At 36.4% G+C, this 26836-nt stretch overlaps 1 protein-coding gene across 5 annotated transcripts in view; it reads left to right on the forward strand.

The window, feature by feature from the left end:
• The window catches only part of ZNF420 (zinc finger protein 420), a 32809-nt gene extending 11692 nt beyond the window's left edge, over window positions 1-21117 (forward strand). Inside the window, exons 4-6 of one of the 5 annotated variants that reach the window (XM_032614466.1) lie at window positions 518-644; window positions 12460-13986; window positions 21009-21117. In XM_032614466.1, coding sequence (XP_032470357.1) covers window positions 518-644; window positions 12460-13986; window positions 21009-21031 — 1677 coding nt within the window. In that variant the 3' untranslated portion in view covers window positions 21032-21117. Of the gene's footprint in view, window positions 1-517; window positions 645-758; window positions 1321-1591; window positions 1732-12459; window positions 15651-21008 lie in introns of those variants that run through there. The other 4 variants (XM_032614463.1, XR_004347088.1, XM_032614461.1 and 1 more) reach the window with 4 other exon arrangements.
• Window positions 21118-26836: the final 5719 nt, after the last annotated feature.

Here is a 26836-nt window from a genome sequence, read left to right on the forward strand (position 1 = left end):
TTTTATGCAAATCTTATAAGATAGAGATTTTATAAGGTTTTACAGAAAACTATACCAAATATTTACTTTCTTTAATAGAGAGGAAGAGAAACTTGCATTTGTTGAGAATGCATGATATGTAAGATACCTATTGTACAGGGTGCTTGTGTATGCTATTTCTTTCAATTGGGACATTGCATTTACTTTATTAATTCTCAGATTTATGTGTAAAATGAGATATTCTATATGCAGGAAATATCTACAGCAACAGGCATAAAAAGGAACTTCAGAAGCACCAATTTCTTTAGTGTCTTATCCATGTAAGAGGCTTCCCAGCCTATTCTATATGCAGGAAATATCTACAGCAACAGGCATAAAAAGGAACTTCAGAAGCACCAATTTCTTTAGTGTCTTATCCATGTAAGAGGCTTCCCAGCCTATTTGCTCTGTTACCTTCTTCGTTGAGAGCTCTCTATCATCTCCCCTTCCATTGAAAAAATATTTTATTTCCACAACTAGTATTATGTTTATGTTTCAGAGATCAGTGATGTTCAGGGATGTTGCCATTGACTTCTCTCAGGAAGAGTGGGAATGCCTGGACTCTGCTCAAAGGGATTTGTATAGAGATGTGATGTTGGAGAACTATAGTAACTTGGTGTCACTAGGTAAGGATATCTACCCCTAGTATTTCAGGATCTACCTTTGGAATGGCTGCTTTCTTTTCTGTTATTTCAATGTTGTTTTTAAGTGATTAACTGAATTTCTTATTATTTTCCAAGGAATAGTTTCAAATTACTGGAAGTAGACATGGATGGTTTCATTGGGCACATTTATCTTCTCCAGCCTTCAAATATAATTGCCTGTCTTCCTTCTGTCTTGATTTTCCCATCTAAATGATGACTTTAGTCTTTGGACTCTTCAAGTCGCTGGAATATAATTGTCTCTTGCCCCTTCTCTTTCCCCCTGTAACAACCCTTTTATGTAAACTTGGGAGTCATTTTCTTTCCAGATTTTTTTTTATATTTAGATTTATATCATTTGTCTCCGTTCTTTAAAATGTACTCATTTATTCAAAATATATTTATTTATTGAGGGGCCTATTCTATGCCAATGACTGTAGTAGGCATTGGAGAAATAGGTTCCTATTCTGCTGAAACTTACATTCTTCTGGGAGAAATACAAAATAAATAAGGAAACAAAAATATATGTGTATGTGTGTGTATATTTATGTGCATATATTTATTTAGTTAATAAATATAAAAATTGCAGGTAGCAATAAACAGTATGAATAAAGGTGAAGTAGAATAGGCAGAGAAAGAACTAAATGGGGAATGGGGGGTAGGTTATTTTAGATAGGTAGATTTTGTAGAAACCTCTCTAAGAAAGTAATATTTGAACAAAGACTTTACCAAAGTAGGGGCATGAGTCAGGCCAGTATCTGGAGGAACAGTATTCCAGGCAGTTGGAATAGTAGGTGTAAAGGGCTTGGGCTGGGCATTAACTTTGTAGGATGAACAGAAAAACATATCTAAAGAAAAGTGAATGATAGAGTAATAAGAAATAAGGATAGTTAAAGAATAGAAAAAAAGGAGTTGAAATTTTATTCTCTAAGGTGGTGCCCTCTGAATCCTGGCCGAAGCAAATGCAAATTCTCTCTGGAGGAAAGTAAGAGGGCTTTTAGAATTCTCACAAATTAATCAACAAAAGATGAGCTCACAAAGATCATCAAACCCACGAGGAAACAGGTCACAGGTGAGTTGATAAGTAATCTAAGGAAACAGCAGATCGCATGGTAAAAGATTTAACATATTGGAATTTTTAAATGTAAATATAAACTATTGGTGAAATACTTAAATAAACTAAATTACACAAATGAAAAGCAATAAAAGATTTTTATAAAGGAACAGATGTGAAAGAGAACTAAATCGAACATTTCTTAAGGTTCTGTTCTTTTTAAAAATAATTATTCTAAGGTTGATAATTTGCATGAAAATTATTCTCTTTATAAAAAGACATCATAAAGAAAGTAAATGACAAGCCGTGAATTGGGTGAAGATAATTGCAATGCATATTGACAAGAATTAAGTTAGTATCTAGAATACAAAAAGCTCCTATAGATGGTTAAGAAAAAGGTAAATAACCTTTTTGAAAATTGGGTAAAAGACATTTATAGGCAGTTCAAGGAAAAGGAAATGCAGATAGCCAATAATCATGAAAAACTGTTCAACCTCACTAGCAATCAGGAAATGCAAATTAAAACCACAGTGAGATAATTATTTCACACGCCCTAGATTGGCAAAAATTGAGAAGTATGACAGTACCAAGTGTTTACAACTTTTAAATGCAGAAGTGCTATATACCTCATTATTCATAAAAGCCAAAAAGTGGAATGACCCAAATGTCTATCAGCTGATGAATAGATGAATAAAATTGATATATCCTTACAATGGAATATTAGTCAGCAATAAAAAAGAATGAAGTTCTGATACATACTAAATACGGATGAACCTTGAAAACATGCTAAATGAACGAAGCCAGACACAAAGACTACATATTGTATAATTCCATTTATATGAAATGTCCACAATAGACAAATCCATAGAGACAGGAAGTAGATTAGTGGTTGCCCAGCACTGGGGTGGGAGCTGGGAGGTGAGGGTGGATTGGAAAATGAAAATAGGGAAATTGAAAATGACTGCCAATAGGTATGGGGTTTCTTTTTGAGGTGATAAAAATGTTATAAAATTTGATTGTGGTGATTATTGTACGATTCTATGAATATACTAAAAACTGTTGAATTGTATGTACTCTAAATGAATGAACTGTAGGTATATGAATTGTATGTGAGTAGATCTGTTTTTGTAAGTGTTCTGCACCTTACTGCTATCAGTATCAATTGGCATAATCACTTTGGAAAAATATATAGAAATTATTTCTAAACTTTTAGAAAAGTATTTATTTTTATTTATTTGGTTACGCCAGGTCTTAATTGCAGCACACGGGATCTTCATTGTGGCATGCAGGATCTTTAGTTGCAGCATGTGGAATCTTCTAGTTGTGGCATGCGGGCTCTTAGTTGCAGCATGCGGGATCTAGTTCCCTGACAAGGGGTGGAACCTAGGCCCCTTGCATTAGGAACATGGAGTCTTAACCACAGGACTACCAGAGAAGTCCCTATTTCTAAATTTATATGCACTTTGGAAATAGCAGGAGTCCTTTTAAAAATTCCAGATCCCAGGCCACATCCCAGACCAATTAAATCACAATCTATGGACACAGGACAGAGATATTATTTTTTGGAGTTCCCTAGGTTGTTCAAATAAATGTTCAGCCATGTTTGATAACTACTGTAATATGATATTATCTGAGAATTTATTTTTGAAATTTAATTGTTATTGCCAGTATGCTTGGATTTATTTCTCTCCTATTTTATGCTTTTGGATTACTCTCTTGATCTTCTTTGTTTCCTTTTAAAATCTTTCCTTAATCAGGATGGGTACAGTTTTTTTGTTTTTTGTTTTTATTAAACTCCACTTCCTCCCTTGTTTAGTTTGGAAGGTATACACTATTTGTATGCTTTTACTGGTTATCTTTAATTTTTTATCACATACATTTTATTCATCTTAATGCAAATGCAGTTTTGTAGTTTTTTTAAATTATGATGTTTGAAAAAATATACATTTTTAATGGAAATTAAATATTTTAATAGATATTAATTGTTTTTATTAATAATAAAACATATTCAAACCACATATAATATTTGGTCTGCATACTACTTTGTAGAGGTCTTGTAATAAACTATATGCCTCACTCTCATCCCTAGGATTTCAAGGTCAACAAGTTAAAAAACACAGATATCAAGGACTGTATCTACCTTGAAATAAATTGGTGGCTGCTGTGGCAGTGAATTGAGGTTTATAGAGAGATGTGATATTTTTATCTCGATGTCAAATACATATTTTATTTTCACAAAATTCTTGTCAGGCGTGTACCAGCAGTATATGACTTACTCTTTCTCTACACTTTGACCAACACTAGATATCATCACTTAAAAATATTTGTAAATTTGTAGATAAAAAATTGAATAACATATTGCCGTGATTACTGGTGAGTTTAAATATTTTGAGAGTATTTCTGCCTGTTTTGGTCATTTAATCATTATCATTATTGTTTGTGTCACTTAACAAGTACATACTTAAGAAAGCCTATAGTTAATGTCTCCCTTCTCCCAGGACAATATAAAGAATCTTAGAATGTTTTAACTTTGGTTAATCTTTCCTATTTAATATGTTATTGTTGGCTAATATTTTAGTTCTGTTTTCTTTTAACCTCCCAAAATGGGCATTATTTTTGTTTTACAAAATGGCAATATTTGGTTGTAGATTTATTCACATGAATATCCTTTTATTTGCACACTATTCACCTTCCATCATACCTTCATACTGCGATCATTTTATTTATCATGAAATACATTAAGCAAGACCTATTGTTAGTAAATACTCTTCATTTATATTTCTGTTGCAATATAACCTTGTTTCATCTTCATTCTTGCCTGATGATTTAACTGGGTTTGGAATTCTATACTGACAATTATTTTTTTCTCAGCACTCTGTAGATATTATTCCACTGTCTTCTGGCTTCTGTTGTTGCTCTTGAGAATTCTACCATCTGTCTCGTTGTTCCTTTTGTAAGTAATCTGTATTTTCTCTCTGGCTGTTTTAAGATTTTAATATAATTGATTATATTGTTTTATTTCTAGAACTTGTTATTTTCCCTCTCCCCTAGATCTTACTTTTCTTCTATATATTCTCTTCCTCATGGTTTTGATTTTATATTTTCATATATTTTAAGCATTTATATTACATGTATCATTCAACAATTACAATTTCTGGGGAACCGGTCTAATTCTGCAGTTTCTTGCAAGCATAGGGGCTCTTGTGTAATGATGAATTATCCATAGCATTTTTTCTTCTTTTCATTGAGAGTCTAGGGCAAGACAAAAATGTACCTTGTCATTTTCCTTTGAGATCAGATGGATTTTTCTTTTCCTTTCTCTGAACTGTAGGCCTTGGACAGTTCTGATTTTGTGAAGAGGTTCAGTGCTAGTCCTTGACGTTTAGTGGGCCCAAGGCTTTTTGTCTCTTGGGTTTTTTTTTCATTCCAGTAAAGTATAAACTTTTAGGCAATTGAAGTCAACAAATGTCCTGAGGGTAGCTGTGACTTCAGAGCATGCTGACCTCTAGTATCTGATGATCTCTTCATTTTGCCCCCTTTGGATCTGCTTTATTTTCCTTTAAGCATGGCATACTTGTAAAAGGGTATTTGATATATATTATCTAGCATTTCATGGTGTTTTGGGGAAATCTGATGCACCATTCACATACTTGCAATATTGAATCCTTCTTTCTTTGAACATGCTATATCTACTTTTCTTTTTATGTCCTTCTGTAAAGTTTCATTGCCTTTTTAAAAGGTCTTGCACATTTATTGTTAAGTAATTTCCTCAGTACTTTATAAATTTTGTTGATATTATAAATAGAAATATTTTGTTCTCAGACAAAAATCATATATATATGCATACATATATAGGTAGAGCAAAATATTGCTTTCTGTAAATTGATAATAACCTTATAGAAATATCTAATAGTTTTGTGATGGATCATTTTGGATTTCTAGGTAATTTTGCTCTCTACATATAATGTGTGATCCCTTTCTTTTCTGTTTGTACCATTTTGTGAAAACTAATCAGTAGGAGCTGAGTATTTGACTGTATCACAATTTGAAAACAATTATTGTTTTTTTTCAAACTTTATTGGGAGTGCTTCTAATGTTTAATTTTAAATTTTTTTATTACGTATGTTTCTGTCGGTTTCTGGTAAATACCCTTAATTAGGTTAAGGGAGAGCCATTAGAGTTTTTAATAGACGGTCTTAAAATACATTTTCTGATGTTGAACTTTTTCTGCATTTGTGGGGTAAACCTTATTTGATAATGATGTATTAGTCCTTAAATACACAGCTGGATTCTATGTTGCTAATATTTTCTTTTAAAAATTTACCTATGTTTGTTTGTGAGATTGGATTAGTTTTCCACAGACTGGACTGTTTGTGAGCTTTCTTTGTCCAGTTTTGTTACCCGTTCATTTAACTTTGTAAAATGACTTGGGTGGATTTCCATGTTTTTTTATGTTCAACAACAGTTATATATGATCTTGCCAATAATACCATCAGTCATCAGTATCTGTTGCTTTTTAGGAGCACAGACATTGAACTCAAATTTTAAGTTCTTTAACAAGTGGCCCAAATGGTCAATTATTGAAATCAATCAAGATCTCTAAAACAAAGGAGCCTCAGTGTGGGGAGACAGCCTGATTCAGCCTGCCTCTTTATCTAATCATGTGCCTGGCAATGTGTTTATTGGATCCAGACATGGTTGAAGTGAATGCCTTGACAGTCAAAGCTTAAGTCATACACTTGCATTACAAAAAAGAAAAAAAAAAAGCCAACTGTAAGGCTTAACACTATAGGAAGGCATGGAGAAGAGTTGCAGAACTTCTGTGCCCTCTCCAGGTGCACCACCCTTCTAGCACTTCAATGTGTTCACTGACCCAGAAGCTCTCTGAACCCCTCCTGTTAGGGTTTTTCATGGAGGCTTCATTATGTAGGCATGATTGATTAACTCAGTGGCCATTAGCAATTAATTCAAATTCCAGCCTCTCTCCCTTTTTCAGAGGTGGGGAGTGGCTGAAAGTTCCAATGCTTTACTTACATGGTTGGTTCCCCTGGCAACCAGCTCCTTTCCTTGGGGGCTGTCCAAAACTCACCTCATTAACATAAACTCATGTGGTTGAAAGGGACATGTTATGAATAACTAAAAACATTCTTTTTACCTTTAGCACTCAGGAAATTCAGAGAGTTTAAGGAGTTTTCTCCCAGAAAACAGGGACAAAGTCCAAATATACTGCTTCTTACTATATCACAATATTATAGTCCTCTACTTTGACTGTGGATTTATCAGTTTCTCTTTGTAAGGCTATCAATTTTTGCTTATTTACTTCAGAGCTAAGTTGTTAGTTGCCTAAGGCCATGACTGTTCTGATTCCTCTTGCCTGACTCTAAGATGATTGCCCTGAGCTGATTTCACTGGAAACTGATAAAGAACTTCTACAAACTTAAGCTTCATCAATCTACCTCCCTGCACCCATAGTTATTCTGCCTCTTTTCCTATTATCATAGATGAATTTCTGTGCCTTTATCTAAGTCCAGTACCTCCACTTATATACTAAATGCCAGTCCTACTCATCTGTTTGAGGACATTGTTGAAGTGATTGCTCTCTTAGTCTCCTGAAACACCAGCTTGTCTATATCTGTTATAATCATTTTTATCAGCATGTTACCAAACTCAGGTTCGGCTATTCACCACTCGAAAGCTAATACTTGAAAGACAAGTGTTGATTATAAAAGAAAAGGTTGCTTTATTCAGGAGGCTTGCAACCTGGAGAGAAGGAGGACTTGTGTCCCAGAACCAACTCCGAAGATTCTGCTTGGCCATGAAAGTTTTTAAAGGGATAAAAGGGGAAACGATCTTAGTTAATCATTAAGGTACGGGGTCAGATTCCTAGTCATTTTCCATTACGTGCAGACTTACTGACTCTTGTGATCGTCCTTGAGATGCTATCTTGTTCATGTAGTTTGCTCGTGGGATTACTGAAAGGAAGGCTGGGGAAAGGATCTTGTCATCCGTTAATTACTTATTCTTCATTTCTGCTTCTTTAAGGAAAGAATCAACAGATTAGGCAGGGCATTGTGTGATCAGTAGATTTCAAAGGTGTGATTGGGCTGGAGGTTAGTTAAGCATGGGGGCATCTGGTGTAAAAGTTAGTTAAAATATAGCTTCACTGAAGTGACAAGGCAAAAGGCCTTCTGCAAAGTGCTGGTTCCTGCAAAGAGTTGTTTCTTGCAGAGAGCTACTTAAAAGCACACAAACATGTAACTTCACTCATCTTAAAAGGAAAAACAAAACAGACACAAATCTCTAAACACATATTTTCCTCTTGCTACAGCCCTATTTCTCTGCTACTTTCTACAACAAAACTTCTCAAAAGAATTTTCCATGCTCCCTACCTCCAGCTCTTCTCCCATGCTCTCTTAAATCTGCTTCAATCAAAATTTATCCCCATTTCTCCACCGAAACTATCTGGTGAAGATCACTAGTATCCTCCATATCACTAAAGACTTTGTTAAATGAGAAGTCACCATTTTTTTTTTTTTTTTGGCTGCTCCTTCTTAATCTCCTTTGCTAGTTTCTTCTCATCCACCTGACCTCTAAATGTTGAAGTGCTCGAGGGTTCAATCCTCAAACTTCCCTTATCTTTTCTTCCCTTCTCTTCCCATCTCTTCTGTATCCAAAGGCTCCCTGGATGATTTCATCAAATCCCATAGTTTTAAGTGTCATCTATTTGTCGACGATTCCCAAATTTATAAATCTAATCCATGTATGTCCCCAGAACCCCATATACGCCTGTTTACTCAACATCTTTACCATGGAAAGTCCAAAACCAAATAGTTCAAAACCAAACTCTTGATATTCTCTCCCAAACCTTCTATTATAATGAGAAGTTCTCAGTAAACAGCACATTTATTGTTCTGGATGCTCAGGCAAAATACTTAGAGTTTTCTTTGACTTTTCTCTTTCTTATTGCATGTCCAATCCATCATCAAATCCTCTTCATTCAGAATATATCCAGAATGCAATGACATCTCACTTTCTCCACCCCTTCCTCCACACTCTAGCCTGAGCCATGTGGATTATTGCTATAGCCTCCTAACTTCTATCCACCTAGCTTCTGTATTTTCCCACTGACTTTTTTTTTTTAATTTAAACAAAATAACCAGAAGGATCATTTTTAAGCAAAGTCAGAGTTTGTCATGCTGCTTCTCACAACCTTCCAGTGACTCCCCATCTCAGGGTAAAAGATTTCTTAAAATTGCTAAGACTAAGATTTCCTTGTCTTTTTCCTTTGGCTCCAGAGGATTTTTTTCCTCCCTCTGAACTGTAGGCTTTGGATGGTTCCAATTTTGTGAAGAGGTTTATTTCTAATCCCTGACCTATTATTGGTCCAAGGCCTTGTCTCTTAGATTTTTTTTTTAATCATTAAGATTCAAATGTAGGCCATTGAAGACAGCAAATGTCCTGAAGATAGCTGTGACTTCAAAACATGTTTACCTCTCTAGTTTCTGTTTTTTATTTCATTGTGTCTCCTGTGGATCTTCTTTACTTTCTTTTATGCTTGGCTTACTTTTAGAAAGTGGTTTGTCATGTTTTATCCAACATTTTTTTGTGTGTTCTTCAGGAAATCTGATGCACCATTACATATCAGGTGTATCCACTGTCACAGTCATAATATACAACAGTTGCTTTACACCCTTAAAATCCCTCATGCTGTCTCTTTGTTGTCAAATCCTTCCTCCTTCCAACCTATGAAAACTGACCTATTTTCAGTCCTACAGTTTTGCCTTTTCCAGAATATTATACAAATGAGAATCAAAATTTATAGCCTTTGGGTTCTGGCTTTTTTCACTTAGTAAAATATATTTAGGATTTATCTATATTATTGCATAAATCAATAGTTTGTTTCTGTTTATTGCTGAGTATTGTTCCATTGTATGGAAATACCAGAGTTTGTTGATTCACTCACCTTTTGAGGGACATTTGGGTTTCCATTTTTTTGGCGATTGTATATAAAGCTACTATAATTTTTGGTGTACAGATGTTTATCTGGATATAAGTGTAAATACCTATGATTGCTGGATCATATGCTGCATATATGTTTATCTTTATAAGAAACAACCAAATTGTTTTTCATCATGGTTGTACTGTTTTGCATTCCCATTATGTGATGTATGAGAATTTTGTGTGTGTTCTTTTTCTTGATCTATATGTCCATCCAACCTACTCTTTTTAAAATAGAATACCAGGAACTTTATCACTCCAGACTCTTTCCCTTATATTGAATAATTGCTTTTTTTTCTCTCCAACATCCCCAGCATTCCGTAAGATTACAGAAGCCTTTCGTTATGTCTTTGACCTGTAGCAGTGCCTGAGAAAGGATAAAAGATATTCTTCTGGGATGAACAAATAGACTTGCCTTGGATAGAAGAGTAAATAAGAAAAAACATGAGAGGGCATAAAGAAACAAAACAGGGTGAACTAAAAATAAGTAAACAAAAGCAACTTGGTATTTTCATTGGTTAGGATAGGGAGAACTAAAGAAGATAACCATGGTTAGTACCTAGGAAGTAGTATGCAGGAGGCTAGGCAATTGGAGAGGTATATGATCACTTTTTGCATTTTTATCTTAAATTTAGTATGGATGTAGTTTTGTTTGCATCTGTAGGGAGGTATTGGGGAAGACACAGATCAGTGGTTTCCAGGCATCTTCCCCTAGGGTGAAGAGGGATCTACTGAAAAGGGATGGCACAAGAGTATCTAGGAATAATAGAACTGTTGTTTTTTATCATTACTGTGGTGATGGATACATAACTACAGCCCTCATAGGTCCGTTTCTTTTGTCTTTTTTCTCCTGATTTTTAGTTAAGTTGTCTTTTATCCTCATTCACCTGGTCAATTTTTATTGAGAGCTAGACACTGTAAAGAGAAATTATAAAAGGAATTTTAAGCCTTCATCTTCAGTGAAGATTTAGGTTTGCTTATGACAAGTGATCTTGAATTACCTCAGTCCAGATATCTGAGTTTGAGATGATTCAAATATGATTCATACTTCAGACCCTGCCCAGACTGGTCTACTGTTTCTCCCTATTCCTCATTGTAGCCCTCTGGGCTCCCAACCCAAAGTATGGAGAATTTATGTTGAGTCTTGTTCTCCAATTGTCACCCAAGACCCATGAAATGGTCCAAAACACTGTTTAGTTTCTCCACATCTCACTTGCCTTTTCTAGAATTGTAAGACCTCCCCAAATGGAAAAGTAGCCCCAAATGTTGGGCTTATTTCTCTGAGTTTTCATATCTTTCAACTTTTAGCCCACCAACTCTTTATTCTTATATGAATTCTCTAATGCCTTCAGTCAGGTGCCATTTATATTTTGTCCAATTTGTATAATTGCTCTCGTCATTAGAAAGGTTCATTTAAATTACCTAGTCTTCTGTTACCAGAAATAGATGTTTAAGATTCAGGAACTGGCATTTAAATTGAGACCTTAGGTTGAGAATTGGCTTATATAGAGTATCTCATTCAGAACAGTCCAGAGACATAGGACAGGCTCTAGGTAGTTGTAAGTTGAAATAGGCTTTGTGATTTTCAGAGCTAAAAGGAAGCTAATATGTTTTGAAAATAGTGAGCAAAGCTGAGAAGGCTCATGGGGAATCAGATACTTCGGCAGGAACCATGGAGAACTTCCTCAAAGTCATGGAAGGCATTTGGATTTTATTTTAGAAGTTTAATTTGGAAGCTATTTTAAAATTTTAGGCAAAGATAGCTAATCATAATCTGAATTTGAATCAGAATCTGTTAGTGGAAAGCATTAAAACTAGAGATTTCCAAGCTCTTTTTTCTGATTCACTAGATTCAGATTCAGTTAGTCTTGTGTGGTTATTTGGGAATCTTTAAGGTTCCTAAGTGATTTTGATCCCCACCAAAATTTGAGAACTACGGACCTATAAGGTTTTCTTAATCTCTTCCCTTATCTTCTTTTTTTAAAAATTAATTTATTTGTTTATTTGTTTTTGGCTGTGTTGGGTCTTTGTTGCTACACAAGGGCTTTCTCTAGTTGCAGTGAATGGGAGCTACTCTTCGTTGTGGTGTGTAGGCTTCTCATTACAGTGGCTTCTCGTTGGCGGAGCATGGGCTCTAGGCACATGGGCTTCAGTAGTTGTGGCTCGCAGGCTCTAGAGCGCAGGCTGAGTAGTTGTGCATGGGCTTAGTTGCTCCACAGCATGTGGGATCTTCCCAGACCAGGGATCGAACGTGTGTCCCCTGCATTGGCAGGTGGATTCTTAACCACCGTGCCACCAGGGAAGTCCCTTCCCTTATCTTCTAAGTATAGTTTTCATTATTCTCTGATCACTCTTGTGCCCTTTATACGTATTAATATATGAAATCATTCTAAGCTAATGTTTTTTCCAACTCTGGGTAGCAACACATTACTGCAGCATGAAATCAGTTTAGTGGTTTTTGACTTTTTGTGTGAGAGAGAGAAGGTGGGATGGAGAGAAAAAGATGACTAGAATAGTGTAGTGTAGAATAGAATAGAAAACAGAATAAGTATTGTTTTATGAAACTTTGCATGTATCAGGTTGTGATGTGAAAGGTAAGTAGTACACAATATTTGAAAAACTCTGAGGTAAGCCAGTTATTTTCTATGGATATTATTTCCATATATATTTTTTCACATATAGTCTTTTCTACTGTGGAAGGTCTTTTGAAATGACAAAAGAAATTTTTGATGTTCTCTTATTTTTCAGACTTGCCTTCAAGGGGTGCAAACAAGGACTTAACTCCAAAAGAGGATACTTATGAAACAGAATTATCCCAATGGGAAATGAGTGCCAGGCTTGAAAACTGTGATCTTGAGGAGTCCAATTCCAGAGATTATTTAGAAGTCAAAGGCACATTGGAAAAGCAACAAGAAAATCAGGAGGAATATTTCAGTCAAGGGATGATCATATATGAAAAAATGTCTATTTTCAATCAGCATACTTACTTATCTCAACTTCCCAGGTGTCATTCTACTGAGAAACCCTATAAATGTAAGGAATGTGGGAAGGCTTTTAGACGAGCTTCACACCTGACTCAACATCAGAGTATTCATACTGGTGAAAAACCCTATGAATGTAAGCAATGTGGGAAGGCCTTTAGTCGTGATTCACAACTCAGTCTTCATCAGAGACTTCATACTGGTGAGAAACCCTATGCATGCAAGGAATGTGGGAAAGCCTTTACTCAGAGCTCACAACTTATTTTACACCATAGGATTCATACTGGTGAAAAACCGTATAAATGTGAAGAATGTGGGAAAGCCTTTATTCGAAGCTCACAACTCACCCGACATCAAAAAGTCCATACTGGGGAGAAACCTTATGAATGTAAAGAATGTGGGAAGGCCTTTACTCAGAACTCACAACTTACTCTGCACCAGAGACTTCATACTGGTGAGAAACTCTATGAATGTAAAGAATGTAGAAAGGTCTTTACGCAGCTCTCACAACTTATTCTTCATAAGAGAATTCATACTGGTGAAAAACCCTATGAATGTAAGGAATGTGGCAAAGCTTTTATTTGTGGCTCACAGCTTTCTCAACATCAGAAAATTCATAATGGGGAAAAGCCATACGAATGTCAGGAATGTGGAAAGGCTTTTATTCGCGGTTCATTACTTATGCAACATCAGAGGATTCATACTGGTGAAAAACCCTATAAATGTGAAGAATGCGGGAAGGCCTTTATCCGTGGCTCACAACTTACTCAACACCAGAGAATTCATACCAATGAGAAGCCCTATGAATGTAAGGAATGTGGAAAGACCTTTAGTCATGGCTCACAACTTACTCAACATCAGAGGATTCATACTGGCGAGAAACCCTATCAGTGTAAGGAATGTGGAAAGGCCTTTAATCGTGGCTCCCTCCTTACACGACATCAAAGGATTCATACTGGTGAAAAACCCTATGAGTGTAAAGAATGTGGAAAGACCTTTAGTCGTGGCTCAGAACTTACTCAACATGAGAGAATTCACACTGGTGAGAAACCCTATGAGTGTAAGGAATGTGGGAAGTCTTTTATTCGTGGCTCACAGCTTACTCAACATCAGAGAATTCATACTGGTGAGAAACCCTATGAATGTAAAGAATGTAGAATGGCCTTTACGCAGAGTTCACATCTTTCTCAACATCAGAGACTTCATACTGGTGAGAAACCCTACATATGTAATGAATGTGGGAAGGCCTTTGCTCGTGGCTTACTACTTATACAGCATCAGAGAATTCATACAGGTGAGAAACCATATCAGTGTAAGGAATGTGGGAAGGCCTTTATTCGTGGTTCACAACTTACTCAACATCAGCGAATTCACACTGGAGAAAAACCCTTTGAATGCAAGGAATGTGGGAAGGCCTTTAGTCACGGTTCTCAACTTACTCTACATCAGAGAATCCATACTGGTGAGAAACCCTATGAATGCAAAGAGTGTAGAAAAGCCTTTACTCAGAGTTCACATCTTTCTCGACATCAGAGAGTTCATACTGGTGAGAAACCATATCAGTGTAAGGAATGTGGGAAGGCCTTTACTCGTGGTTCACAGCTAACTCAACATCAAAGGGTTCATATCAGTGAGAAATCTTTTGAATATAAGGAATGTGAAATAGACTTCAGTCATGGCTCACAAGTTTATATATGAATTATCTGATGCTTGTGACTAATATAGAGAGCCTTCTCTGGTCATTAATTCATTATCATCAAAGAATTCTTAAAATGTGAATATGCAAACACATTTGCTTCGTAAAGTTCAGCATCAGTGAATTTGTATGGGGGAAAGATAATGATAATGTAATCCATGTAGAAAAACCTACTAAACTTTAGCAAATTATAATAGAGAATAATTCTGTTAATGTAAATACAGGAAGACTTTTAGCCATAGCATGTCTTTTTCAACATTATCTTGACTCAGTTGATTTCCTTTGTGACATTTAACATGATAATTAACCACTGCTTTGGTTTAATCAATTATCAGATAGACCTAAGACTAATTCCTTATAAGATTCTTGGAAGTATTATGTAAGTTATTACATAATAAAGTTCTTAGGACAGTGCCTTCAACATAGCATATCACAGATATAAGCTACCATTATGACTCATGTCATTTTAGAGAATTTGCATGAGAGGAGGACATTTATTAGTATAATGAATGTTGAGAATCTTTCATTAACATTTAACCCTGATTTTTTGAGTGGGGGGCACTGTATGCTATAATGAATATGAGAAAGCTTTCATTCACATCTCATCCCATATGCTGTACGAGGAAATTCATAGTGTAAAAAAAAAAAAACCTGTACATTTAATCAGTGGATTGCTGAAGAGGTGTGAAGTGAATTGTAACAAAGTCCAAAAGCTCATATTTTCTAGCATCTCTGACCACAGTTCAAGAATGTTACTTAGAAATGAAAAAAATTGGATAGCCAAAATCTTTATACTAGGAAATTTTTTAAAACGTGAATGCACAGCTTTTGAATTAAACCAAAAAACTGACATTTATAGACTATTTTGCTATGAAAACTGATAAGAATCTGTGTCAGAGACTGCTATTTCCCTACCCAATATTCATTTTCCCTTCTTCAGTAATAGAATTCTTGGCTGAAAAGCTATCTCAGCTTCCCTTGCAGATCCACAAGATGTAAGTGGTATTTGTATGAATAGGACATTTAAGAAATCCTTATTTCCTCTCTGCACTTTTTTTGTTTCCCTGCCTACAATGTGGATATTTAATCTGCACCTCTGGCAATTTTATGGGGACCTTGAGAATGGTATCTGGGTATTAAGGATGTTGGAGCAGAAATACAGAACACGTCTACACCTATGCTGATTTTATGAAACAGTCATACAAATTTGGGTCTGCCTGCCTTCTGTATTTCTTTATATAAAATTAAACTTCTTATCTGTTGATGCTGTTGTCATTTTGTTATTGACATTAATAATTATTATGGATATAAAAGTTGGTACCTGGAAGTGGAGTGCTGTGGGTAAAAGAAATCTCAAATATGGCATTAACTTAGGGCGATGGAAAATGAGGATCTGCTCATTTCAGGCTAGGAAACTGAAATGAGCAGACTCCTTACCATCTTACAAGGAAGATCTTGTACCAATTAAGGCTGTAATGTTAGGGGAAATGGAAGGAGTGATTCAGAATGAGTGTGTTGGATGTTTCTTGCTGCTTTCAGTAATGTCCTGTGAAAGAGATGAATTTAGTGTGCAGTTAGCTACAGAGAGGCTGCTAGCAGAGATTGAAAGTGACATTGCTTTGTTAAGAGATGCTATGTCAGGCCTGCAGGTGCTCAATCCAGGTTGATGGTAAATTCACAATTTTGAAACTTATGGGATTCAAAACACCAAACTGATTCTCTACCCCCAACTGAAGCCACTTATAGTGATTTAAAGTAGCAGTCTGAACAAAAAATGAGACCATTGCCCCAACCATGCAAAGGCAGTGAGCCTCCTAGCAAAGATGACTTTAAAGTGCTTTCCCCACCCAAGCTTGTCATTCTAAAATTAGTTATATTTATTATTTACTGTATTCCAGCTACTATCATAGGTGTTTAGGATACACTGTATTAATGAGCAATTCTAGCAGGAGGAGATGGGATAATAATAAATTGTAGAATATGTTAGAACATAAATGGTATGGGGGGGAGGTCATTCAAAAGGAGTTGAGAGGAATATGATAATATTTGTTGCTGTATGAAATAAAATGATCAGAGTAGACCATGGAGAAGGAAAGATTTGAGTCAAGATTTGAAGGTATGAAGGAGTAAGTCTGCGGTTATCTAAGGGAAGGGCATACCAGATAGAGGAAAAAGCTAGAGCAAAGGCTTCACAATGGGACTATGCTGGTGTATTTGAGGAATATCAGGGAAGCTACTGTAGATGTCTGTGCAAGGAGATGATTGATAGAGGAGGTCAGATAACAGGGTCATATCTTGTAAGGCTTTGTAAGTCATTGTGAGCATTTTGGATTTTATTCGGAGGGAAATGGGCAGCCCTTGGAGAGTTTTGAGCAGAGGACATGATCTGACATGTTGCTATTAAGTTAAAACAAACAAAAAAACTAAGTGGGTAGGAGGCTATGGCATTAATTCAGATGAAATATGATGGTGGCTCAGACCAGGATGGTAACAGTGGTAAGAAGTGGTTGGATTATAGATATATGGTAAATGTGATGGAGCAGGCAAGATTTGTTTAGCGACTAGATGTCAGTTGTGAGAGGAAGATAAAAGTCCAGGGTGACATTAACTCAAAGGTTTTGGTTCCTAGCAACTGGAAAGATATGTTCCCATCAGCTGAGATATGGAAAGCTACAGTTCCATCAGTTTTGTGGGAGAAGACTGGGAGTTCAGTTTTGAATGTGTTTGAAATGTCTTTTAGACACAAAATGACAATGTTGAGTGGGCACTTGGTTGTTCTAGCTTGTACTATGGTAGAGATTATATTAATTTGGTAGTTATTGCCTATACTTACTTAAAATAAGGAGGCAGGCTAAGATTTTTAAGGACCTACATGTAAATGAGAGAAGAAGAATAGCAAAGATCGATCCACAGTGTGTTCCAACATTAAGAGTTCAAGGATAAAAGGACAGACCAGCAAAAGACGCTAAGGGAGACCATGAGATGGAAGGAAAACCGAGAGTCTGACATTACAGAAGCCAAATGAAAGTGAGTCAAAGGAAGGATAATCAATGGTATCCGTTGGCAGGTTACATAATTGTGGAAGCCTTGAGAATTGGCTACTGGATGTAGCAATATTGATGTTACTGTTGACCTTGAAAAGAGCAGAGTTATTTTTGGTGTCTTTGTTTTAGAGTGATTGAAATGAAAGCCTGATAAGAGAAATTGGATACACTGGAGATGTTTTGCTGCCAAAAAAAGCAAAGAAATATGTTAATAATTAGTGTAGCAGTAGGAATAGGAGTATTTTTGTTTGTTTTCAGGATGGAAGAATTAATAGCAATTCTGTATGCTGATTGCAATAATCCAGTAAGCCGGGGGCGGGGGCGGCGGCGAGTGGATGATTCAGGACAAAGAAGTGAGAATTACTGGAGCAATGACCTTATATAGGTAGAGGGGATAAGATTAGTGGATGGAAGGATTAGGTTTTTAGGTGATACCATGGGAGGCTTATTCCTGGCAATAAAATGACAGGATATGGGGTGCAGATGCTGGGAAGTGAGTAAATGACATAGAAGTCTTGGGAAGTGTTCCGATTCCTCCAGTGCTTTCATGAAGTGGTAAGCAAGGTTAGCTGAAAGTATGGGAGATGAGAAGTTTGGGGTTTAAAAGAAAAGAGAGAGGAAATAGTCACTAAAATGAGATATTTAACGTACAGTATAATTAATTGTTGCCTGGGAACTTTAAAAGGCTAGAAAACTGAAAGAGCAAGGGGGCCAGTAAGCAAAAGAAATCATCAGGCTTAAAACTGTTTACCCAACGATCTTTGGCATTGTAATTAAACAATAGCAAGTAGTTTGAAAGCTTCCTGAGCGAAAGCTTTGAGGGAAGTGTTCTGTTAATGAAACCCTAACCTAGCCTGCAAAAGCCTATGACTCAAATCCCCCAAACAGTCTCCAGGCTATGGTACAAATCCATCAGGAAATGACCTATTTATGTAAATTGTCCATATGATACTACATATGTTATGAAAATATATATACATATATAACTCGAATGTAATCTTTTTCTATTTGTTTTTTAAAATATATAAACTATATATATGTATATTTTTAATGTGCCTTGCTTTTTCACTTAACACGTTTTGGCAATCGTTCAAGTTTCTATTGCTGCGTAATGACTGTCCCAAACTTGGCTTAAAATACAACAATCATTTATTTAGCTCACACATCTACAAAAATTTGCACAGGGCTTGGCAGCAACAGCTCATCTCAAATGGGGTGGCTTGAAAGCTACGAGTCACTTGATGGCTGAAGGCTAGAATCATCAAAAGACTCACTTTCTCACATGCCTGGCAGTGATTCTGACTGTCAGCTGGACTGCAGGATGGTCAGCCACAATACCTACATGTGGTATCTCTATGTGGCTGCTTAACATGATGACGGGTTCCAAGAGTGTGTCCCAAAGAAGAAGAAGTGCATGTAACTTTTATGATCTAGCCTCAGAAATCACATAACATCATTGTGTCATACTCCTTTGGATGAGGCAGTTACAACTCAATGAAAGAAGTGTCACAAAATAAGAAGAGCTAGTAGAATAGGATATGTTGTGGCCATTATTTGGAAAATACAATATGCCATAAAGATGTTTCCAGGGGACTTTCCTGGTGGCGCAGTGGTTAAGACTCCGAGCTCCCAATGCAGGGGGCCTGGATTCGATCCCTGGTCAGGGAGCTAGTTGCAACATGCATGCCGCAACCAGTAGTTTGCATGCCACAACTAAGGAGCCGGCAAGCTGCAACTAAGAGCCCACCTGCCGCAACTAAGGAGACTGCCGGCCGCAGCTAAGGAGCAGGCGAGCTACAACTAAGGAGCCCACCTGCTGCAACTAAGACCCAGTGCAACCAAATAAATAAATAAAAAGATGCTTCCATACCTAGCCTTGGAAGTCACATAATTTCACTTCTGCCATTCTCTATTGCTTTAAGCAGCTACACCTTTTTTACAATTTTTGAAGCACTTATTTTTTATTATTGAAATATAGTTGACATACAATAAATACGTTGTTTCAGGTGTACTACATAGTGATTTGGAATTTGCATATATTATGAAATGATCACCATGATAAATGTAGTAACATCCATCCCCATACAAAATTATTATTATTGACCATATTCTTTATGCTGTGTATTGCATCTCCATGGCTTATTTATTTTATAACTGGAGACTTGTACCTCTTTATCCCCTTCACCTATCCCCCTGCCCCAAACACCCGTTCTCCCCTCTGGCAACCACCCATTTGTTCTCTGTGTCTATGAATGTTTTCATTTTGTTTGTTTTTTAGACTCTACATATAAGTAAGATCATATGGTATTTGTCTTCGACTTATTTCACTGAGCATAATACCCTTTAGATCCATTCATGTTATCAAAAATGGCAAGATTTCATTTTTTATGACTAATATTCCATAGAATATATATACCACATATTCTTTATCCATTCATCTATCGATGGACACTTAGGTTGCTTCCATATCTTAGCTTGTAAGCAATGCTGAGGTGAACAACTGGGAGCATATACCTTTTTGAATTAGCGGTTTTGTTTTCTTTGGGTAAATACCCAGAAGTGAAATTGCTGGATCATATGGCAGTTCTATTTTTAACTTTTGGAGGACTTTCCATACTGTTTTCCATAGTAGCTGCATCAATTTACAATCCCACCAACAATGCACAAGGGTCCCCTTTTCTCCACATTCTTGCCAACATTTGCTATTTGTTGTCTTTTTGATGATAGCTATTCTGACAGGTGTGGGGTGGTATCTCATTGCAGTTTTGATTTGCATTTCCCTGATGATTAGTGATGTTGAGCATCTTGTCATATGTCTATTGGCCATCTGTATGTCTTCTTTGGGAAAATGTTTATTCAGGTCCTCTGCCCATTTTTTAATTAGGTCATTTGTTTTTTTGATGTTGAGTTGTATGTGTTCTTTGTATATTTGGGGTATTTACCCCTTATTGGATATATTATTTACAAATATTTTATCACATTCAGTAGGCTTCCCTTTTGTTGATAGTTTCCTTCACTGTGCAAAAGCTTTTTAATTTGATGTAGTCCCATTTGTTTTATTTTGGCTTTTGTTCCCTTGCATGAAGAGACAGATCAGAAAAAATATTACTAAGATCAATGTCAAGGATCATACTAGGCAGGCATATCTTGATGGGAGAGTGTCATGTTTTAAGAAAGCATATAAGATGGGATATATTTCAGTGGGCATTCTCGGAAAATATATTTTGTCCCTGAGAGCTTCTCAGATATGAAGAGTTCTTTGTTCTTATGGTGACATATAATTCTTATAGCTATATATTATTCTTTTGTTGATGTACCATAATTCTGACAGAATTCCAAAATTCTCATTTTCCTCCTGGGCACCTGGCTCCCAGCTCGATAACAAATTTCCAATTCTCCCCTAACAGTTATGGTCCTGTGACTCAGTGAAACATTTTCAGAAGTGATATGCAATTTCCCTCTCATTTGCTCAAAGATTAATTTCTATAAGAGTGTAGAAATAAATCCTAATGCATCATTAATTCCAGTTAAGGTAAATATTTAATGTGGCTACTAAAGGATATATTTTACTTCCAGTTCTAGATCAAGATGGAGTATAAAGAAATATCAAACTGTGGTAGAAGAGTAACTGCAAGATGTAAAAGAACTCTGAAGAGTACCCAAAGGCTGAGCAAGAATATCAAAGAAAAGATAAATTCTGAAGGTGGGCCCCATCTCTAACTCTGGGGTTCAGTTCAAGTTTCACAGAAGGTGTGGTTTCAGCCCACTGGATGGTGGAGAATTTGGGTGGGTTTCCAGGGCCAGAGCTGATCTATAGTCATCAAACAAACAGGAAACAAACCTTTGGGACACAACTGAATTGCAAATGGTATAGTTGAGGTACTGGTACCAGGTTTGGAGAACACGATGTCTGCATTGAAAGGGCCATGGGAAACTGCCGGGGCATAAGTGACCCACAGCTTGTGTGTGGGCACCTAGGGAGAGTCAGAAGCTGCTGTGGCCCAAGGACTACAGTTCACATTATCTGCATCAGGAAGTGAGTCTGTTGGCCTTGGCTGGGCTGCAGAGTTCCAAGAGACTATATGCTCTCTAGGTACATGGCTGGGGCAAAACAGCACTGAATGTTCTCACATACCCGCACTACTAAACAGTCATACAGGAGGAGCAAGAAAAAGCAAAACACTGCACACCAGGTCCAGTAAGTGAAGCCTTTTGAAAAGCTCAACATCATGCTCGCTCTAAAGGAGAAAACGCTTAGAAGCCAGTCCATTATAGTACAGCAGGTAGTGAAAGTTAAATTTGGAGCTGTGAGGCAATAAATTGATAACTGGCACAAGGGTGGATGAATATCTTCAAAATGCAAACTCCTTTCAGTCAGAAAAACAAATAAGTGAGTTGAAAATTGTAGAAATCCATACGCATTTTACAGAAAAGAAAACCTAAATTATCAATAAACATAAGAAAAATTGTTCCTCATAAGTAATCAGGGATGTGAACCAGAACTACACAGACACCTGCTCACAAATGTCTATTGGCAAAAATAAAGTTGGCAAGTATCAAGAGTTGGTGAGGATTTGGAGAAATGGTAATTTCATCTGCTGGTGAGAGTGAAAATCATAACTACTTTGGAAACATAGGCAATACCTATTAGCTTTAAAGATGCATATGCCCAATGACTTAGTATATAGACATATTAAGCATATAGATATAGAATAGATATATCCCCTATAGAAAACTTACACAGATATACCAGAATGTAAATACAAATATGGTCCTAGTGACATTGTTCATTTTACTTTTATTTCAGTCTTAGAACTATATAATTAAATGTTTATAGAACATTCCACCCACTAACAGCAGAATATACATTCTTTTAAGGACTCATAGAGCATTCACCAAGATAGATTGTATGCTGGGTCATAAAACAAACATCAACAGATTTAAAAGAATTGAAATCATATAGATATGTTCTCTGACCAATATGGAATCAAACTAGAATTAATAAAAACAATAAGAAAACATCAAACACTTGGAAATTAATCCACACACTTAAATAATTCATGGGTCAAAGAGGAAGTTTCAAGGGAAATAAAAAATGTATTGAACCGTAAAATTGAAAGTCCACAAATATTCATATCAGCTTTGTTTGAAATAGCCAAAAACTGAAAACAATTCAGATGTCCTTTAGCAAGTGACTGGTTAAAAAAAACATGGTACATCCACACCATGGAATAATAATCAGCAATTAAAACTTTAAAACAAAGAATGAACTATTGACACACACAGCAACTTGGATGAATCTCCAGGGAATTATGCTGATTGGAAAGAAAAAAACAATCTCAATAGGTAGCATAATATATGATTCCATTTATATAACATACTTGAAATGCTAAAATTATATGATGTAGAAAATATTAGTGGGTGCCAGGGCTTAAGGATGGGGGAATGAAAGAACAGGAGGGATGTAGGTGGTTATAAAAGGACAATTCAATGGATTCTTGTGATGAACTGTTCTATATTATGACAAAGTTGGTGGATACACAAACCTACATGTGATAAAATTGTATAGAACTAAACACACAGAGACATGTGGATACACACACAAATGAGTACAAGTAAAACTGGGAAAATCTAAATAAGATAATCAGATTATACCAATGTCAATATCCTGGTTGTGATATTGCCTTATAATTTTGCAAGATGTTATTCTGAGGAAAATTGGGTAAACCATTGGATATGTATAATATGTAATAATATATAATAAATATATTAAATGCTGACTTTCAGTCATTTTACTGGTTTTCCCAGTAAACTTTTTTTTAAATATAAATTTATTTATTTATTATTTATTTTTGGCTGCATTGGGTCTTTGCCGCTGCGCGCGGGCTTTCTCTAGTTACAGCGAGTGGGAGCTACTCTTTGTTGCGGTGCTCAGGCATCTCACTGCAGTGGCTTCTCTTGTTGCAGAGCTTGGGCTCTAGGCGCAGGGGCTTCAGTAGTTGTGGCTCGTGCGCTCTAGAGCACAGGCTCTGTAGTTGTGGCGCACTGGCTTAGTTGCTCCACAGCATGTGGTATCTTCCCTGACCAGGGCTTCAACCCATGTCCTCTGCATTGGCAGGCGGATGCTTAACCACTGTTCCACCAGTAAACTCCTGATTGGATGAAGCTTGCCCTCTCATAGATTCCTCCAGAAGGACTATGGGAATGCACACATACTGAAAACTATTTTTCTATGGCCTTGTACTGGAAGGAAAACTTGGCTGGATACAAAATGCTTGGTCCACACTACCTCTTGAGTTTTTAAAAAATGCTGTCTCTTCTTTGCACTTATTTTTAGTTTTCGAGAAGTGTAATGTCACTACCCTCTCCTCCCAAATGGAGAAATTAATAAAAACCTATGATTATGCTAGAATTTTGAGAATATTTGCTTTACATTTCTAACTAGTTTCACTATTTTATTTTATGTATCTATTTATTTTTGGCCTCACTGCGAGGCATGCAGGATCTTAGTTCCCTGACCAGGGATCGAACCCAGGCCACCTGCAGTGGAAGCATGGAGTCCTAACCACTGGACTGCCAGGGAATTTCCTAGTTTCACTATTTTATATTTTTACATTTTACACTCTTCTGGCCTCACCAATTAAACTATGATATGCTTTAGAACTAATTCATATCTTTTATCTCTCTTTCCATACAGCTGGTCATAATATCTGGTACCAAAAAAAAAGAATGTAGCCAATATTGTTTTACTCAATCCAAGTAAATACGTTTTTTAAAAAGATACAAGTTGGGACTTCCTTGGTGGTCCAGTGGGTAAGACTCTGTGCTCCCAGTTCAGGGGGCCTGGGTTTGATCCCTGGTCAGGGAACTAGATCCCACATGCCAGCCACAACTAAGAAATCTGCAACCCTGCGTGCTGCAACTAAGACCCAGCGCAGCCAAAATAAATAAATATATATATTTTTTAAAAGATCTCCCATTTAAAAAAAAATGATACATGTTAATGGTGTGTGGAGAGATATTTCTTAAAACTTTGCTAATTCTTTGAAATTTTAAAATATATGTATCTCTAGAATTAAAGATATAAAAAGGCAATTTCCGTTGGTAAATAAGAATTTATAATAAAAACATATTTAAGAATGTATTTGATGGGAACTCCCTAGCAGTTCAGTGGTTAGGACTCAGTGCTTTCACTGATGTGAGTCTGGGTTTGATCCCTGGTCGGGGAACTAAGATCCCACCAGCCACACGGCACAGCCAAAAGAAAAAGAAAAAGAATGTATTTGATGAAAATAAAATTTATATTTTAAGGCAGGAGAAGAAATTTTAAACAAAAAATTCTCTCTCTCTCTGTCCATTTGGGCCGCCTTCCCCCCTCTGCAACATGCAGTGTGCATCTGCTTTGTATTTAGTTAAATTTTTAGTAGTATATGACTGATTCTCTTTTTTCCTTTTTTGTATATTTTTAGTTACTTTCTTAGTGTTGGCCTTGGGGATTACAATGAACATCTTAAATTTTATAACATAGTTTGAATAATACCAACTTAGCCTCACTAGTATATAGTCTGCTCCTATACAGCTCTTTTCCCCCTCTTTATATTATTGTCACAGGTTATACCTTTGTACACTGTGTATCCATTAACATAAATTTATTCTTTTTTATGCTTTGCTTTTAAGTCATAGAGAAAAAAGAGGAGTTCCAACCAAGTACAATAATACTGGTTTTTATATTTTCCTTTGTATTTATGGCTTCAAGTTACTATCTACTGTCCTTTCATTTTAGACTAAAGCATTTCTTATAAGGAAGGTCTCGAGAGTTTAGCTAAACTATTTCATAACATTGCTGCCTTGGCATCCTTTTGTGTAGTCAAGTGACCTGCAAGGGCCTTGAATTAACAGTAGCTCCCCCACCAAGCACATGCCGTAAGTAACTACCCAGAGAGTCACAAGTAAATGTAAGTTCCTGATAGGACCCCCTCCCCAATGGTCTTTGTAATAATCAGACTCCCCTGCCTCCTAGGGCCTTACCCTTGTTTTCTCCTTTGGTAAGACCTCCACAAAGCTTACTGAAACCCCATTCTTTTTGGTTTGAATCAACCAATCTGGCCTTAGCATGGGAACCCCAAAACACTCTACCCACAGACCCTAATAAAGGCATGTGCCCTACAGCCTGCTGTGCTCTCTGCCTGCACCCTTGACTTCCCTGCATGCCCCCTTGAGGTGTGCTGTGTACCTCCTCCAGGACCTGTGAGTAATAAACTTCTCTATTTCAATTCCTTTGTGACCTTTTTGTCAACTGCAGTTCACCATCCAACACCCTGGGGCTCTTAAGTAGCCCCAAATGTTAATTTAACGAAGTCACAACAGAAGGTCTACTAGTAAACTCGTTCAGTTTTTATCTGAGAATATCTTAATTTCTTCATTCTTTTTAAAAATATTTATTTATTTATTTATTTCAACGCTCTGGGTCTTAGCTGTGGCACACAGGATCATCATTGCAGCATGTAGCTCTTAGTTGCAGCATGCGGTATGTAGTTCCTTGACCAGAGATCGAACCCAGGCCCCCTGCATTGGGAGCACAGAGTCTTAGCCACTGGAATACCAGGGAAGTCCCCTCTTCTTCATTCTTGAAAGATAATTTTGCTAGCTATAGAACAACTGTCAACATTTTGTTTTTGTTTTTCTCTTTCAGGATGTTAACTATACCATCTCACTGTCTTTCATGGTTTCTGATAAGAAATGAGCTGTTAATCTTATTGAAGCTCCCTGGTATGTGACAAATTGATTACCTCTTGCTGCTTTCAATGTTCTGTCTTTTCTTTGCTTGTCAATAATTTAAATATTACATGTCTCAGTGTGGACCCCTTTGAGCTTATCCTACTTGCAGCTTATTGAGAGTCTTGGATGTATATATTTCATTTCTTCATCATGTTTGAGGAGATTTTGGCAGTCATTTCTTCAAATATTTTTCCTGTTCTTTTCTCTCTCCTCCTTCTGGGCTCCTATTATACATATATTGGTATGCTTGATGTTGTCACACAGGTCTCACAGGTTTTCTTCATTTTTCTTCACTCTTTCTTCTTTGTGCTCTTCACACTAGATCATTTTAATTGCCTTATCTTCAAGTTCACTAAGTTTCCTGCCTCCCTCAGGTCTGCCATTGAACTCCTCTTGTGAATTTTTCATTTCAGTTATTGTACTTTTCGGTTCCAGAATTTCTTTTTAGTTCCTTTTTATAATTTCTATCTTTTGACTGACATTCATATTTGTTCATATATTTTAAAAATTTCCTTTAGTTTTTTTTGTCCATGGTTTTCTTTAGCTCACTGAGTATATTTGAGATAGTTGGCTTAATGTATTTGACTAGTAAATCCAATGTCTGGGTTTCCTCAGTGATAGTTCCT

This window comes from Phocoena sinus, chromosome 19 (assembly GCF_008692025.1).
Source record: "Phocoena sinus isolate mPhoSin1 chromosome 19, mPhoSin1.pri, whole genome shotgun sequence".
In the NCBI taxonomy this organism is placed as follows: domain Eukaryota; kingdom Metazoa; phylum Chordata; class Mammalia; order Artiodactyla; family Phocoenidae; genus Phocoena; species Phocoena sinus.